General features: G+C 37.6%; 1 protein-coding gene across 2 annotated transcripts in view; it reads right to left on the reverse strand.

Moving 5' to 3' along the window:
• Positions 1–814: 814 nt before the first annotated feature.
• LOC126266699 (nuclear transcription factor Y subunit beta-like) overlaps positions 815–19,678 on the reverse strand; it is an 86,854-nt gene continuing 67,990 nt past the window's right edge. For both annotated transcript variants that reach the window (XM_049971141.1, XM_049971142.1), the window contains 3 exons: positions 14,811–15,163; positions 5,595–5,658; positions 815–1,665 (listed from right to left, as the gene is read on the reverse strand). In XM_049971141.1, the coding sequence (XP_049827098.1) occupies positions 1,559–1,665; positions 5,595–5,658; positions 14,811–15,163 (524 nt within the window). In that variant the 3' untranslated portion in view covers positions 815–1,558. The remainder of the gene's footprint in view (positions 1,666–5,594; positions 5,659–14,810; positions 15,164–19,678) is intronic.

Genomic DNA, 19,678 nt, shown 5'->3' on the forward strand with positions numbered 1-19,678 from the left:
ATCGACAACAGCACTTGCATTTTCATATCCATCTGTTCCTCTACAAAATGCTTCTCCCATATAAATGTCACCTGTGCATGGTGAATCTTCATTGAAGAGCAACCCCTTGCCCAGTATGCTGAAAGTCCTACTATGGCCCTCACTGACAAGCTGTACCAAAAGATCCCCCCCCCCCCCCTCCAATGAAATTCCTAATCATCCTATCACCCCTGTAATAAGCTGATAAGGAGCATCCATCCTCTTCAAAATATAACCCCATACTGGAACAACTTAACCATAACCTTTGTCACGGTTTTGGTCACTGAAGTCCAGAAATGAGGGACATCTTACCCACAGCTCGCAAGTTGTATTCCTCCACCACCATGCAGTGTATAAAACTCTTAGTCCTGGAATATCTTACCCTATCATAAACAGGGCAACCTGTGGAAGTAGTATCAACCTGTGAAAGTAGCCATGTCACACACCAAGTCCATTGTAAGTTCTGGACAGTGTTTTATGTGGGCCTGACCACCAACTTGTCCACCACAACAAATGGCTATCACCAAACAGCGGCAGGGCACACTGCAGATCACAAAAGCTTGATGCTGACAACTCAGTGCTTCAACTCAATGCCAGTATTTAACTCTTACACTAATGCAGTTTTAGTTTTCCATTTTAGCAAGTAAATAATTGAAATAATATAATAGTGTCATTCTGTTTTGGATTTTCCAGTGTTTAAATATACAATGGTATAAGTAACATGACAATCTTACTCAATCTGATCCATTATAAGAAAATAAAACTAAACTTTTTATAGCATCAAGACTGATTGGTCTCCAGATTGACTTCTGTTTATTGCAGAACAGTACTCAATAGACACCTTAGCAATTAATACATACACACAAAAATGTGACAAGCCATAAATAATTTTCCCTGGCTTTAGAAGAGTGGCACATTTGAAAATTATAAATTATTCTGTTACTTAAATTCTTAAAATTTTTTTTATATCTTTACATAAAACTGATGAATTTATCTTTTTGGTTGTCCGCTGAGGAGACTTTGTTCTGATACAGTCTAGTTTATACCATAACAACTTAACACTATGGATGAGAGGAAATTTTCCCTGTCAACATGCTTAGGTTAAAGAGGAACAATTGGGGCATATGGAATTACATAACCTTAGCAACTATTAATAAAAACTGATATTTTTAATTTTTTAATTAAATGCATTATTATGATTTCCTTACTACAAAAATACATTCTGGTAAATAACAATGCACATAAAGGCAAAATAGAAAAGGTTATTAATAAACACAAATTTGACCTTCAATACCAAACAATGAAATAAAGTGGAACATTTCTTTATAATTAAAAATACAATGAAATTTTATTTAAAATCATATTATATAAATAAGTAAACATTATTACACTTATTACAATATAATACAAGTAGCTTCTCCTTAGTAACTCACAAATTCCTTACAATGGAGTATATAAGTCCACCTTTTTAAAAAGGCTTCACAAATATCAACAGGCTTATTATCTGTTTTTACAGATTTTATCTCATGCCAAATATACTTTATGGGAGTTGAAATTGTTGGATCTGTTCAGGATATGTGTATATCACTGTTTCTCCAGCTCCATTTTGCTCAGATGTAATGATGTTACCTTGTAAGGTCTGGGTACCTGAAACAAAGTTCTACGTAGTTTCTTCCACACAAATGAATGATAAAAGCCGTAATTTGGAAAAGAGATTTGCCATCAAACAGATTTTTTTCCTTGTTTGCACAAGGTAAAGGTGGATAATAAGTTTCAGGAACTTTATGGTTAATGATTTCCAATAGTACACAATGAAACTTGTGCTCCTATTGTTAAAAGCATATAAATCACACTTAGCAAAGAACACTAATCTTTCTACTCCATTTAATGGAAACAAATGTTAAGCTACTGTCTATACCTCTGCAGCGAATCTACTTAATCTAAGAATTTGTTAACTAAAAGACTAGCGTTCTTTAAAAGCACAAATTTTATGGTGTAAATAACATTAAATTTATAATCAGTGAACTGTAAGTTAGTACCTCTACTACAGTAACATTATTGGTAACTAAGGTGAAAGCAAACACTTTTTCCACGCATATTGTAATGTTACATCCTATTCGTAGCTTCCTAAATCCTTTTGTTATGTCATCCATTATCTATTTTTCCCTTCGGTGTGACGAGCAGTCTTCAGCAGTCTATCCTCCATTGCTGTTAAATACAGTCTTTTAATATTTGAGGACTCCTCTTTTCTTCAAACCTAACTGTACACGTTCACTGATTACAGATCTAGCTTTCTACCTTTGAGTCAGTCATTCGCTTTCTTATAACACAGACATCACTGCGCATCTGATATCTTTTCCTAATTTTAAAAAAAGTTATTTCTAAATTTTGCAAAAGCAGTAACACCTCTACGATTCCATCGTTCTGGTCTTACTTTCAGTTTGAATATATTTATACTTCTAAAGTTCCAATCTCATGAACTAAGCATGCTTAAGTACATGCCTTTGCTGACAAACTGTTTTTATGTAGACCATTTCCAAATCATTATGACACACTAACAATGCTTTTGAATTTCAAGAGATTCTTTACAGCCTTACAAAAAGCATGTTATGCAGACTGGTTGCATAGAGTAAAGGTTAAGGTAGAGTTCCTAACTGCAATAGGTTATGGGTTCAGATTACCTGAGAAGATTAAAAATTTAATTTTAAATTTGTATTGAATATAAATTTAAAAAATGACCAAAGACATTTCCTTTGTCACATCATTTTAATCGCTGTATTAACTTTTTCAAGTGCTCTCATTTTTCCTTCCTATCCTTTTTCCACTTGCAATCTTTGTGCATGTGAATTTAATTATATATATTTATCTATCACAATATTTCAACATTTGAAAATTTGATCTATTGGTTAAAAAACAAAGGCCAAAATAATCTATATTGACTGTGCAATGCTGTAAAAATTTGTGTTTTTCATTATAAGATGTGCCCTCTTTTTTTATATATAATCTTAATACAAACATATAAAACAAATTCTTATTGTGCTATGGCCAAAAAAATGCAGATGATGCAAATGAAAGAAGAGTTTATAAGTAAAACAAATTCAAGCAAAATGAGCAGTAAAAATAATTAATGCCATAACCAAGAGAAAAATATTGGATGATAAAATGGAAGAAATTAAATCGAAGTTTATGTATAAACATAATTATAATCACATAAGCAAAGATTCCAAATGGAGAAAGAAAAAGAGGAAGAAAGTGAATGGAAAAGTTAATGTGGCAAAGGAACAGAAATAAAAAAGTTCACTTAAACCAAGTAAATGAATAAAAATAATGATCAACGACATTTCAATAAAGATTTAAAAATAAATTTCAGAGCACTTCACAAAATTCAGACTCACTACATTTTGCATGTGATGACTCTACATTTACCACTACACTACACGACTCTCTATAATTTTTTTTTTTTTTTTTTCCTCTCAAGCTGTAGAGTATCATGAGAAACTGGAAACAAGGGCCTACTATGGTGAATGGCTGAAGGGTATAATATCTGGGACCTCGATCAACATAACCACAACGATGTTTTCAAACAGTCACTTGCCCTGCTGGGGACCTCTTCTTTTAGTCAGACACATTTGGTTTCCCACTGTTACTCCAGTAGTGTGATTCTGTCTCATACGGATGGAAACACTTTTCACCTCTAGTTACAATTACAAATGCTTCACTATTGCATTGCGGTGATTGGGTAATCATTGGCAGATATTAATGCATTTGTAGTTGTGCTTTATGGTTAGGTTCCTTGGCACCTACCATTCTCAGACTTAACAACTACACTTGTCACAAATAAATTAAGAGGTGGATTCAGTAAATTAAGAGGCGGATTCAGTTCAGAAAAACAGCCTCCCATGATTATTTATTATTCTTGTTAGCAGTGGAGGTCAATGGACATCAGGCTGGTCCTCAGTGCACAACACTGTCAGCCATTTAGGCGTCTTTCTTCCACAATACACACTACTATGCACCGGAACACTGTAATGAAAGCCCCGATAATGTCAGAACCTGATACACCCTCTGACTAGATAAATCTGATGACTGTTCTGCCTCTCTTGCATGCATATAGCTGGTGGAGGGGCAATGTTCACACCATCAGAGTAGCAAGCAAGCAGATGTGGATACTGCACTTATGCTTTTCATGCATGAAATATTTGTTTACACTCTCTTGCTTTCAGCAAAGTAAGCTGCAATTGTTGTTGTTGTTGTTGTTGTTGTTGTCTTCAGTCCTGAGACTGGTTTGATGCAGCTCTCCATGCTACTCTATCCCCCCCATGAACCATGGACCTTGCCATTGGTGGGGAGGCTTGCGTGCCTCAGCGATACAGACAGCCGTACCGTAGTACAACCACAACGGAGGGGTATCTGTTGAGAGGCCAGACAAACGTGTGGTTCCTGAAGAGGGGCAGCAGTCTTTTCAGTAGTTGCAAGGGCAACAGTCTGGATGATTGACTGATCTGGCCTTGTAACAATAACCAAAACGGCCTTGCTGTGCTGGTACTGCGAATGGCCGAAAGCAAGGGGAAACTACGGCCGTAATTTTTCCCGAGAGCATGCAGGTTTACTGTATGATTAAACCAGAGGTAAAATAGTCCCCCATTCGGATCTCCGGGCAGGGACTACTCAAGAGGATGTCGTTATCAGGAGAAAGAAAACTGGCGTTCTAAGGATCGGAGCGTGGAATGTCAGATCTCTTAATCAGGCAGCAGGTAGGTTAGAAAACTTAAAAAGGGAAATGGATAGGTTGAAGTTAGATATAGTGGGAATTAGTGAAGTTTGGTGGCAGGAGGAACAAGACTTTTGGTCCGGTGACTACAGGGTTATTTCTACATGAAAAATTTTAGTTCACATCACAATCACTAAGACCCGGCAGTTTGTACAATTATTTCAATATCATTCATGTCCCTCGTTAATTTACTAGTGATTGGAATACAAAAATGTAATAACTACTTTGTTAATTAAGCAGAAAAAATAAAAAAAAATAAAAAAAAACATTCTTATGGCCAGCTTTCTTGCCACTAGGGGCAACAGCATTTATTTAACCATCACCTTTCACTGCAGTGAGTGTTGTGACTGCATATGTTAGACTGTGGTATTACAGAGTCTTAAGCCCAGAATGAAAAGTTTACTCTGCAGCAGAATGTGTGCTGATATGAAACTTACTGACTCCTGAGTTTGAGTCTTGGTCTGACACAGTTTTAATCTGCCATGAAGTCTCATACTCTTATGTCCTCTTACATGAATGTTTGCAAACTATTGTTTTATTTTATGTTTTTTTCCCTTTATTTCTGTCTCCTTTTATTAGCAGGACAATTCCAGTTTAAAACTATATCCAATTAATGCTTCAGCTACAGCAGTTTCTAACTACATAATATGGTATCAACAAGAAATCCATTCACTGAAGCACAAAAAGGGGCATCCAGTGGCACACCTTTCATGCTTATAACTCTCTCTCTCTCTCTCTCTCTCTCTCTCTCTCTCTAGTTTCTATCTGAATACACAAAATAAAAAAGGAAGAAAGAAAAACTTACCAAATGTTTCATCAGGCATCTCTTCATACATTTCTGCTACTAGTGGCTTGTCTACCTTGGTAGCCTGAAACAAAGACCAAAAGCTGGCAAACTTTTTATAGCAAATTCCACATTTCTTGAAGATAAAGAAAAGTTTAAAATCACACTGATTGCAGAATTAATGATATAACTATCTGTATGTTGTAAATACACAACCAGTAAAAAATTAAATCACTGACTAGTAATTACACCAAGTTAGGAATATGTATCTATTAAAGATGAAACAAAGAGTTACGTATATAAACAGTTGACAACATTTTGATATCTTTAACTGCAACTAATTACCTTACAGGACAAACAAATTGAAATAAAAGAGACTAAACATTTTGAATTAACATGGGGTATGGCTTATAAGTTTCTAGAAACAACCATAGATGGCACTACTAAGGTACTGTATTATTGTTTTAAAATTTGTCATCCGAGTTATTCACTGCAGCTCAGAAATCAGACAGGTAATTTGCCTCTGTAAACATTCATTGTAATCAAAGTTGCAAAAAACCGCAAATTTCATGTGAAGATTTTTGTTGGACGACTTTTGATGATTTTCTTAAAAGCATTAATCGACAGTGCCTCTAACCACCTTCTTAAACTGCTAATCATCATCATTTTTAGAAAAAGGCTACGTGAAATTCGTTTTCAGAATTTTATTGCAGCCACACTTCCATTGGAAACAAATTTCATGAAGGTTGAACAAAACTAGTTGTAGTTCCAAAAAGCAGTGATGCTGTAAGCAACACGACTGAAGAGGATCTAACAGTGAGATAGAGGCATTCTTAGGCATGCCAAGGAAGTTTTATTTTGCATAAACATTTAGGTGTAAAAAAAATGTCGGTTTACTGTGGACCCCACATGATTTGACCAAAGTTCTGCCGAATGTATGTATAAAGAAAATGCATAAAAATTCAACCGGTAAAATGCAAAACCAGTGAACAACAGTGCCAAGGGAGAAGAAATTTAGATATAACTGTAGTAACAGCAATCAATTATATGGTTATTCCAAAATGAATGAAAGCCAACACACACTTCGTTTAAAAGGTTGTGAACTGCAATTTTTTTTAAAAAAACCAGGAAGGTAGGAAATTCAGAAGATGGAATCTTGAAAAAGATGGATGAGAGTTTCAAATAGAGTACTAGGCAACAACTCAAAAATAGGCAACAGAAATTTATGGTGTTCCAAACTGATCTTTACAAGTTTTATTACATATATTTAAGAAATGGGGATTGGTAGAAAGATGCAGTTTGCAATGTAATGTTCACCCACACTTTAAGGTGTTCTTTTTTTTATTTAATTTGCAATTGGTTACTGACGAAAACAGCCGCCACAGCAGATAGCACAATGTGGGAATGGTTGATAGAGATCAAATTCAACACTTTGGTTGGTTGGTTGGTTGGTTTGTTTAAAGATTGAAGGGACCAAACTGCAAAGGTCATTGGTCCATTGTTTCAGAAACACACAGAGCACGCAGAATTTCTGGACATGTTACAGAAGCACACCACCGTTACATCCAACCATCTGAAGGTTATAGACCTATGTATGGTTCAAAGAACGTGGAATGCGTGCAACAGGAGTTTATCTGGAGCCTAAGTACATCAATCCATCAGGCCTCTCAGCAGTTGGAGCTACTGCCAACCACAGTGCACAGGGTGTTAACAAGAGACTGAAGCTTCACACCTACAAGGTGGAACTGCTGCATGCACTCCAGTCTGACTACAGGCCAAAATGCAAAGCATTTGCAACCAAAATTCTGAGTCGCATCTACGATGACAGTGACTATCTGCAAAAGGCAAGGTTCACAGGTGTAGCTTGCTTTTGTGTGGGTGCTAAAGTATACTCACACAATGTGAGGCACTAAAGGAGGCTGCCAGCAAATTTGGGCTAAATATAAACGAAGCCAAGACAGAGTACCTCATTATGATGTGTGGTCATTGTCAGACTGCTGATCATGTACAATCACTGCAGGTTGGGGACCAGTCCTACAAGAGAGTGCAAGAATTCAATTACCTAGGGGCACTTTTCACTGAGAACTCGTCATGTGAAGCAGAGAACAATGCCAGAATACAAGCAGGATACCCATCTTACCACAGCCTAGCACAACTGCTTTGGTCCAGATATCTCTCCAGACAGTTCAAGATTCGACTGCACAAAACCCTGATCCAGCCTGTTGTTCTATATGGCTGTGAGACATGGAGTATCTGGAAACAGGACTTCCGTAAGATCCTGATTTGAGAGAAAAGTGCTTCAGAAAATCTTCAGTCCGGTTCTGGATGCAGATACAGGGAATGGAGGATCAGATACAACCACGAGTTTGAGGAACTATACCAGCAGCCCAACATAGCAGGAACTGTCAAAGTGAAACGAATGGAGTGTGTTGGCCATGTGGCCCGGATGGAGGATCACAGATGGCCTCGGAAGCTCCTGGATTTCACACCTATAGGAAAGAGACTGCCATGGAGACCCAAGAAGCGTTGGAGAGATGGACTCCAAGAAGATTTAAACCAAGTGTCAACAGATGTGAACGGACTGCACATAGCAGCAATGGACAGAATACAGTGGAGGAAGAAACTATTAGATGCATGCAGTCTACTGGGCCTGATCATGTAGTAGTAGTAGTAGTAGTAGTAGTAAATCAGCCCTTCTAAATAAAAACTGATAATGTCAGGCATGTGGGGAAGCAAACAAATCAGCTTAACCTTAACAATGCACTACCACCATGGTACGCACATTCTCAGGTGTGGTAGCACTTTGATGAGCACTGTGTCATCTGCCTATAGCAATGTATCTATGGTCAGCACTTTCTCTAATTAACTTAATGGGTTACTGTATCCCCAGGCATGATGTTCAACTGTGACGACACACAAAGTGACCACCAGTATAAGTGGTTCCCCTCCACCATGTTCCAAAAGCCTCTTCTGAAGGTGGATGAACAAGCAAGTCCAGGGCACCCTCATGTCCTTGAAATGAAAAATCACTTCTGAAAGTGGAAGAATCTATTGAACGTCTACAGTATAGGGGGTGGAAGGCACAGGATAACCACCACATTAAAGACTGTTGTGGTATCTCTAGTTCCACGGGACAAAACACTTTAAGGAATAGCTGTTCCTGAGAAGGAATATTCTGGTGTAATGTGTCCACTATCTGACCTACAGATGGGTGTTATCCCAGGAAAAGTGTGCTAAGAGATTAAACAAGAAGACAAATTCCTGGACTGAGGATTGGAGCCCATAATATGATAAAAATGAATGAGAATGGTAAACTGGAAGATGTAAATAAGGAAATGAAGAGTTATAACAGCTTTTTAGGACACTGTAAAGTGTGATGGGAAGGAGGAGAGAGTAAGGTGAATTACAAGGGAGGAGACCACAAAGGAGAAGGAGAAGGAGCAGTAGGATTATTGTATAAGAAGAAAAATAGAAAAGATTAAATAAGAACAGTGACAATGGGAGACTAGAACAGCAAATTGGGGATATGTGGGGATGGAAATGATGTTGGAGATTATGGACTAGGACAATGGAATTAAAGGGAAGATAAAGTGATAGGGTCTGAGAGAGTCTTTGCTTTTGGATTACCAACATGTGGTCATGAATCATAAAAAAAATACTGTATACAGGAAAAAAATACTGTATACAGGAAAAAAATACTGTATACAGGAAAAAAATACTGTATACAGGAAAAAAATACTGTATACAGGAAAAAAATACTGTATACAGGAAAAAAATACTGTATACAGGAAAAAAATACTGTATACAGGAAAAAAATACTGTATACTGAAAAAAAATACTGTATACAGGAAAAAAATACTGTATACAGGAAAAAGCAATGTTTATAGACCCAGGTACCAGAAGGAGTACTTTTTAACCAATCAAAGATTTAAAAACAGTGTCAGTACATCTATACCTTCCCAGGAGCAGATGCCAATACAAATCACTACTTTCTAGTAACAGACACAATAACTAGGTCAAAACATATTAAAAATAAACACCTTGTAAAGTGGAACCTGACAAAACTGAAAAATGAAGATGCCAAGCGTTTTACGTGTAGTATGGGAGACTGACAGAATAGTGAGACTAAGCCTGGATATATCCGAAGAGTGGGTTACTAGCAGAGAGTCAATGCAGAAAACTTTAGAGAAAGAATCTGAAAAAGCGGAAGAAAGGAGGAATAAAAAGGAATGGTTCACACAGAATGTATTAAATAAAATGGATGAACAGAGAAAATGGAAAATGACTATTCAGAAGAAGGAAAATGACAATATAGGAAACTGAACAACGATCTGCGGAGGACTACTGGCAAAGTGACAGAAGACTTGATGAAAAAGCAATTTGAGCAAATAGAACCATTTTTGAGGAAAAATAGATGAAATGTACAGAGTTGCAAAGTGTATAACAATGGAAAAATAAGCAAACAAGGAATGCTAACCAAGCAGGGAAAGGTAACAATGAATACTGACAAAAACAAAGATGTTCTGATGACATACGCAGAATATCTATCTGTTTCTATGTGCTGAGCATGAAGGATTAGTCCTAGAGGATGAACAAGAATGTGACAAAAATCACTGGAGATCAATAAAGGACAAAGTGTTTAAAATGATCCAGGCTCTTAAGGAAAGAAAAGCAGTGGACTGCGATCAAATACCACCCACAGGGATGGATGCCTTTGGGAATGATACTATAACTGGAATTACAACTCTGGTCAGTAGAATATATGGCATAGGTATCTAGCTTCAAAATCACCTTAAGACCATAATGTTTCCCTTAACAAAGAAATGCAATGGCAATTAATGTAAAGCCTATATAGGACAATTAGTTTTATATTCCTCGCTATCAGGGCTCTGACCAGAACAGTGCTGAGAGGAATAGAAAGGAAAAGAGAGGAGAATATCAGTTAAGAGTTAGAAAAGAAACAGGGTCCAGAAAGGCTATTTGGTGTCTGACAATGTAAATTTGTTTCGTTGACTGGGAATATGCATTTGACAAAACTCACTAGACTCTGCTGTTGAAAAGATAGATTGGAAGGATAGCAGTTTGATAAAGTAACCCTTTATGGGACAGAAAATGGTAGTTTGAGTATAAGATGAAACTGAAGAAATGTGAGTCAGGGTGGTTGTATGTCACCAGCACTTTTCAATATATATGCTGAAAAGCTATTCAATAAGGCCTTGGAAAAACCTAAAGGACTTTTAGTGAAAGGAGAAAGAACAAACACCATCAAGTATGCTGGTAACACGACTGTGCTAGCAGAAACGAAGGTAGAGCTTCTCATAATGAAGGAGAATATTGTTAAGTGTGGGTGAAGAGTTTGGAATGAAATTGACCATTGGCAAGATCAAAGCAATGGGAATCAGAAAAGATAACATAATTAGTCTACCCCAGATGGTATTAGGAGAGGTAAACATTACAGACCTTACGAAAGTCTGTTGTGCATTTATGGTGTAACAGTTGGAGGCGTTTTGCCCCCCCCCCCCCCCTCCCTTTTTTCTAGGGGGGGGGGGGGCAGGAGGGCAGAGAGTTCCTCAACAGCATGGGCTGTGAAGGCAGGCAATGGAACTGAGCATGTTATGGTCAGAACATGTCCTGTCACACTGTGGTCAACTCTGCTCTTGGTCACCGACAATATCCATTCAATTGTGTGTTGGACAATACCCATACATTCATGTGGACAGTTAAATGGTGGTCATGATTATACAAATACAAATGCACTAAGAACCTCAACCTCATGGAACATTAGCCATTTTCAGCCAGGTGTCTGATACTTTTGATCACATAGTGTATAAGCCCTACCACACTGATTACATCCCAGAAAACCAACACAACCATTAATTACTATGTAAATCACTACACCCAAGCCAGATAATGTCTTCTAACCAATCTCCCTCTATGCCCTTACTACCCCTACATCGATATTCTGTATCACCTAGCCACCCTTGCAGCTGGTTACTGTGCCCCTACGTAATCAATCATGGTGCTACTTGACTGACACCAATGCATTAACAGCGGCCTCATTGATTTTATAAATGATATCAACTATTTTCTTCATTACCTCTCCACTGTTACCATGTCATTTTCACACAGATGTTTGCTTGTCACATCTGATGTCACATCAATCCTTGTAATCTGGTTCCAAACCTGCTTCCATCCCCTCCCCAGCCACACCCCAATACAAGCTTCTCTGAATTACATACAAGGATGTTGTTCTAAAGCCAGTTTTACAACAACAATGTTTTTTCTGAAGTGACTACTTGTGGTGGGAGTGGGTATGCAACAGCTGTGTTCAGCTGGCTGGGGTAAGTGTAGAATTCTAAAATCAAGATTATGTGCAGAGTGAACATAGCAGTTGACACTATTGCCCCGCAGCTCTGCCTAACACTGGAGTCTGCTAACTCATGCTCATTTGCCTTACAGTAATGGATCTTTATCTTCTTGATCTTTGTTTAACAGTTTGCTTCATTATTTAGTTAGACACTGCAACATTCTTCATATGAACATCTTTCGTATGAACATTCTCCCACAAGAATAGGAAAAAAAAACCTTAAGTTTTAAAACACATGAAGAAAGAAACAGCCTACACTGTGGATAAATAATGTAAATAGAAAATACTGAAGTTTTAAGAAAATTGTTTCAACAGTTGAGAAATATATGATGATGATGATGATGAGTCCCATACTCCGTTTACCGAGCGTAGGGGAGCGACGCGGGAGGCCCGCGCCGCCATACTAGGCAAGGTCCTAGTGGAGGTGGCTTGCCATTGCCTTCCTCCGACCGTAATGGGGATGATTGATGATGATGATGAAGACGACACAAACACCCAGTCATCACGAGGCAGGTGAAAAATCCCTGACCCCGCCGGGAATCGAACCCGGGACCCCGTGCTCGGGAAGCGAGAACGCTACCGCGAGACCACGAGCTGCGGACGAGAAATATATATATTATATCATCTCTGCTCATGGACAATAACAGTTCTACACATTATTTAACACTTAGACAGAAGCAGCTTAACAAATAAAGTAAAAAAAATGTATGTAGTGCCTCCCAAATATTGTTTTGTATGCTGTTTGTATACACTTTCTCAGGCTTGTGTGTGTGTGTGTGTGTGTGTGTGTGTGTGTGTGTGTGTGTGTGTGTGTGTGTGTGTGTGTGTGTGTGTGTGTGTGTGCGCGCGCGTGCGTGCTCTCGAGAGCAAGCGAGTGTACACCTGTCCTTTTTCCCCCCCTAAGGGAAGTCTTTCCGCTCCCGGGATTGGAATGACTCCTTACCCTCTCCCTTAAAACCCACATCCTTTCGTCTTTCCCTCTCCTTCTCTTTCCTGAAGAAGCAACCGTCAGTTGCTAAAGCTAGAAATTCTGTGTGTTTGTTTTATTTATTGTGACTATCTACCAGTGCTTTCCCACTTGGTAAGTCTTGGAACCTTTGTTTTTAATATAGAGTTTAAAATTAGTTGTACTCATATTCACTTTTGAAATTAAAATTGTCTGACAATGCAGAAAACACCGAAAGAAATCATTTAATATTGTAAGTAAAATAGACATCACGAAGAGAAGACTTTGGCACAAATGACAATATTAATTAAAGTGTCAAAACAATTTGACAATTCAAGCATGTTCTTAATGGTCATGAAGGAAAATTAAAAGAGTTGTCTTTTGCTAACAAAAAAAAAATATGTTTATTGAACCAAAATGTGTAAATACGTTATTGATGTTCACAAAAACATCTGATAGATGAACACATCATATGTCTCTATTAAAATCATTTAAACAATGTTTCAAAATATGAGACTTATGAATGAAGTTTCTTCTATGAATTTTCTGATGAAGATAAGCAACGATATATGAGTTTTCTATACCTAAAACAGCAGTACCTCTCCAGGCAGCACAGCTCCATGGAAAGTAAAAGCTTGATCCCTATCACAACTCTGTTTGTGAGAACCCCGAAGATAGGTTTCAATTACCTCTTTTCATAACTGAGGAAGTATGGTGCATTATGTACCTCCTCCTTATCGAATAGTGCTGCCTGGATATGTATCCATGACTACTCTGATGAACAATGAATTATTTCCATGACAATGCTACACACTATTCACTGTTTATTTTGAGCAGTAAGTATGAAATCAGTGTAATGTGTTCACATCAATTTCACTTGCTAAATCTAGCACCAAGAACATTTTAGTTTTTATGAAAGTCAAAATGACTAAATGATAGATGTTTACAATTGGTTCCAGATAGCTGTCAGCCCACCCAACAAGATCCTGAAGTTTGGAAACTAGGGGAGAAATAATGACAGAACTGATGCTATGAGCACACACAGTGTCTGGTGTAAATAGCTCAGTCAGTAGAGCACTGGCTGCACAAGGCAAGGCTGACTATTTGTAAATGGCATTTTTGGACTGTCTTACTAGTTTTTTTTATGATGAAAAGAAATATGACTAGAAAATATAACACACACACACACACACACACACACACACACACACACACACACACACACACACACACACACACACACACACACACCCCTTTTTTTTTTTACAGTAATATATATCTCAGATTTTCAGAATGTTTTCAGTGTGTGTTGTCATACTTTCTAGCCCTATTTCTTTTCCATCATAACCAAAAATGCCATTTACAAATAGAGATAATGTACAGAGTCAAGTCATTCAGGATAAAATTGGAATTCTAACACATGGAAACAGTGTTTTGGGGTGGGGCTGGAAACAATGCTCTACTGACTGAGCTACTTACACCAGACAGTGTCAGTTATGTCATTATTTCTCCCTCGTTTCTGAACTTAAGAATCTTGCTGTGGTTGTGGTGGTGGTGGGGGTGGGGGACCGACAGTTATCTGGGTCAAAAACAGATTTTTTTTAAGTAATAATTTTGAGAAGTGTTCTTACTAACTTTTATCAGTGTACCATACTTTGGTTATCACTTTTAAAAATAATAAATGCAGTATCAGGCAATATTACTTTGTGTATCCTTTACAACATCACTTTAGTTTTCCTGTGCCACAAAACTGATGACTAATTCTGTTTACTCTAAACAAATGTGTAATAATGCAACAAAATTAATTTACAATTTACACTCGGACAATCAGCAAATGCAGACAAACTGTAGTTTATTGGTATCTTTATGCTGAAATGAAAAAGAGTACATCTAATTTAATCAGAGATACTAATAAAAATGTTACCTCTCTATATTTCTGCAGATACAGTTTCAGAGGTTCAACATAATTATCAAATCCTAAAGTGGTCATTGCAAATAGTATATCTTCACCATTAATAGTCTTTCTTTTCTCCATGTGACAACGATCACTTGCTTCACTTGTAATAAAACTTATAAATTCTGAAACACACTCCTGCACACATTCTCTTGCATCTTTAGCAATCTTTCCTGGTTCTGGTATTCCTCTTTTCATAATTTTTGCAATGTTTGCAATTGGTAAGAAACGATCCTGCTCTCTCAATGGGTATCCTGGTTTATCTCCACCTCCTTGATTTGAATCATCAGTATTTTCAGCTGTAAGAATTGCGTCACCATCATCTGAAAATGTAATCAATTAAAATCATTTACATTTATCAGCTAATAATAAATTTATAAAAGAAGTACTACAACACAATGGATTAACATATGATCTTACACCTATTTGGTGTACTTATACAAAGATAATTTATCAGTAATTATGCCTTCAATTACTTTAAAATAGGACTCTATACAATTCAATTTGTGTTTCACGAGGCAAGGCTCTCTTCATCGTGCTGCTGTCACTCAGTTTGTGGCATTCATTAAATGAAATAAAGAACACAGTGTAGTAAGGGTCCTCGTCTTACACAAAATTATCCACTTCACACACTGCAACTTCACAGTGCTGCATTGCCTGTGGGTGTGGGTACCAAGAGTGTCCACTTGACACTTGTCGCAGTGTCTGGAGAAATTAGGAGTTGCTTCGCACGAGGTATCCCTGGGTAAGAGCAGCTTGTGTTCACACTTCCAAAGATATTATTTTACCAACTTCTAGCTACTACCTCCATGGAAGGTTAACTACTTTTAACTATTCACCTGCAATAAAATAAATCCAAAAAGCGGTTAAAAATCTCTATCTGCTATCACACATTTATTTTATTTAATGAATGCTACATACTGGGTGGCCTGCTGATAAGAGTACTACATGGGCCAAAGGCAGGTTTGAACACCTCAGTGCTTTACTAGACATATCTCCATTGGAGTTTTTCCAGCCAATAAAATGATTTACCCAGCTATTTATATGGGATCTACAATTTAATACTGACTCCAAAGCAAGATGGAACTCTGCATTCTTCACATAAAGCAGGTTTCCTAGACACCCCATAAGATGAATAGGAAGGACACAACAGAATTTGCAAGTTGCAGGCAAAAACCCTCTCTCCAAAGATCACATTGATGCAAAAAAATTCTTAGGTCACTTTCCAAAATCACTGAACTTTACCTGATGTACGCACTGAATATTTGTTAAGTTTACCTGATGTGTGACCTGGTCTTTCGAATGTTCCATTAGAATCATTTTGCAGTAAAATATTAGAAATGCAAGCAATAATTTGAAAATTAATGCAATCATTCGAAACTAGCGCCATTAAGAACTACAAGCAACAGTGACAGTCAACTCAATAAATAATGAACACTTAAATGTTTCAAAAGCTGGTAATTTAAAATGGTTATATAAAGCAAAATATGAGCATTATTGTATACATACACCATGATGATTAGCTATTTGCCATCCACTGCTTGATTAATGGCACCACTAGAGTTTTCACTGGATTATGGTCTTTAGCTTATATTCAAGCATATACAGGGTGTTACAAAACGGTACGGCTAAACTTTCAGGAAACATTCCTCACCCACAAATAAAGAAAAGATAACCACTTTTTTTTTGTTGGACCTCAGCTGACAATTCCACTAATGTCTTTGTGGTGCTTATTATTCTCCTTCATCAGGTATGAAGATACTCTTTATCTGGTCTTTCACTTTAAATTAAAAAAAATTGGGGTCCTTTCACTCACTTCATATGGAGCCTCTAGTGCCTTTTCACTTTATCAGGCCTTACAAAAATGTATGCCGAGTTGCTGAAGCCCTTAGAGCAAAAAGAGACAGCATTCATACCTGTGGGGATACTGTACAGGTTTTAGATTATTCATATACTGTTTCAGTTGTGACACAATTTGAGGTAAGTCTGCATCCCTTACAGTGCCATACTTTTTGGGGGGTGGGGGGGGGGGGGGGGGTGGGTGGGTAGAGAAGATCACCTGGTATCCTGATGGGTGAGCTGTAAACTATTTCTGCAGCTTTAGCATTAGTGTTTTCTCTAATGGAGCACTGAAGACTGAAAAGGTATTATTTGAGTCCATTTAGCAGTTGCAAGAGCACCTGTTTTCCATTGTCAGTCAATACTTGGTATGGCATTCCGAATCTAGTTATTCAATAATTTAAAAATGCCCTCACTACTGCTTCGACTTTTATGTCTCTAACAAATACTACATCTAGCCAATGTGTAACTATATTGATGCTTGTTACACCATGAATATATTCATCAGAAGGAGGCACTGCTCATCTGAAGTCAAGGTGATTTATTTTGAAGCGTTCATCACTACTGGGAAAGTTTCCTAATAGCACTTTTAAAAGGTTGTGATACTTTGTTTTTCTGACAAGTAGTACATGTTTTCATCTAATTTTGGACATCCTTTTTCGTACTGATCCTCATAAAGTGTGACAGTGTTGTTAAACAGTATACCTACAGGCTTCAGGCATATAAGGGCGAGTAATTTCTATCTCCATGTGTCGATGGTATTTTAATTCAAGTGATGTATGATGACTGGACTGTAGTTTATGAAGATCATCATCGTCGTCGTCATCGTGTACTTGTTCTTCAGTTTTATCTTCATAACTAATTGGAACTAATTCTTCAAGCCTTTATAAGCTATCAGCAACGACATTTCCTTTACCAGATACATGTTGCAGATCTGTAGTAAACATAAGAACATACTGGAGTTAACTTAATTGGACTGGCATTGCTTTCTCATTCTTTTGCTTAAATACACACATTACAAGAGCACGATCAGTATAAATAAGGAAGTCTCTTCCTTCCAACAAGTATCTGACATATTTGACAGCCATGTATATACTAAGCAGTTCTCTGTCATATGTGGGATACTACTTTGTGAATTTTTCCCCCAAAAAGTTCACAATGACACTTTGTCCTCCACTGTTTATCTTGCCAATGTTGCTGTGCAGTACCTAATGCAAAATCTGACGAATCCACAAATAACGTGGGTTCATTACATGAAACAGGAATGTCAAAAGTGTTGTATTTGCAAAATATTTGCATTTGTGGCAAGAAGTAGTTACTTCCTCCATCCACTCAAAATGCCTTTGGCAATTTTTAATTGTACCTTTTAAGTAAATTATTCTGCAAAGCTGGGTTTTCAGCAGTATGTTTCGAACATCAACAACAGAAATTGATGATCCCTAATAATGCTCTAAGTTCAAAATAAATCACCTTGACTTCATATGAGCAGTGCCTCCTCCTGATCATTTGTAGTTCAGTCCTGTTGCTACCCTTTCTGGATCTGGCTTCATTCCTGCAGGTTTAGTTAAATATCCCGAGAATGTTAGACCTTCTACACTAAATACTGAGTTTCCAATATCTATTACAAAACCATGCTAATTCATCTGTTTAATGGGTGAATTTAGTTGCTCAACATGTTGCTCTGGACATTCTGATGCTATCAAAATATCATCCAAATATGGGAAGCAACAATCCAAATCTCTTAAAACTTCACGTATAAACCTCTGAAATGTGCTAGGTACATTATGAAGTCTGAAGGGCATATAATTAAATGCATAAAGACAAAAGGTACAATAATAGCCAATTTTTGTTTATTAATCATTGGCTAATTGAATTTGGTAAAACTCTTTCAGTAGGTTAATCTTTGAGGATAGCTTTTTTTTTCTTTTGAAGCATAAAATTTACAACACCACCTTGTGGAACTGGATAGCAGTCTGACAGTGTCCAGTCATTCAGATGGTGACGATCTCCCCAAACTCGCCACTGACCATTTGGTTTCTTAACAAGGTATAGTGGACTAGCCCATAGCACTTGTGATGGATATATAATAGCATTATTTAACAGAAACTGAAATTCTTTTTTAGCAATTTGCAATTTATGTAGGTCCAATCTATGAGCCTTACTGTACACTGGTGGACCACTAGACGTAGTGATGTAATGCTGCATTATGTGCTTCAACACCTCTGGTATGTATGGCTTTGTTAGTTCAGGAAATTTCTCCTAAAGGGCCCTACCACACTGGGATGCCACAGCAGCTCTGCTGGCAGATGCCAGACAGAAGCTTGGGACACAATGGAGCCTCCCCCACCTGGCACCTACCTGAGTGTGGCAGCTCTGTAGGCAGAGTGGCCATCAAGCAGTTCTGCTGGCAGGCCTGGAAGCACTGCCAGTTAAACACACACCTGCTTATGGCCACTCCTGCACCAGGAGGCTAGCAGACATGCCTAGTGCTACCTGCCGCTCATCCGTACCTAGTTATTTGCCCATGTGAGTGCTAGGGAGAGTTTTTACACCAAATCTTTTATCTGCAAGATTCGGATAAGATCAGCTACTTGGGACACTATCTCAGGACTACTCAAAATGCGAACTGGGAAAAAATGTTTTTGGAATTATGAGTATCATAAATGAAGCCGTGTTCAAAAGCCAAGCCCCTCCACATTATAATCATGTTTACACTACTTATAATAATGCATCTTCAGGATTCCAGCTGGCTGGAGCTTTTGGAAATTATTGATCCTCAATTTACTGATAGGCTGTTCCTGATGCTCCACTTCAATCACAAGAAGTTCCTACCAGACAACGCATATTTTACTATTTGGGCTATGGAAGAACCTAATTCCAGATCGAAATAGCACAGATACATCTCCTGCAGCAGAAAGTGATGCTAAAGGGTCCAAAACATCAGACACACTAGAATTATTTTAAGAGATAAGATATGTAAACAAATGAGACAAGTTTCC

This window comes from Schistocerca gregaria, chromosome 4, assembly GCF_023897955.1.
Source record: "Schistocerca gregaria isolate iqSchGreg1 chromosome 4, iqSchGreg1.2, whole genome shotgun sequence".
Taxonomy (NCBI): Eukaryota; Metazoa; Arthropoda; class Insecta; order Orthoptera; family Acrididae; genus Schistocerca; species Schistocerca gregaria.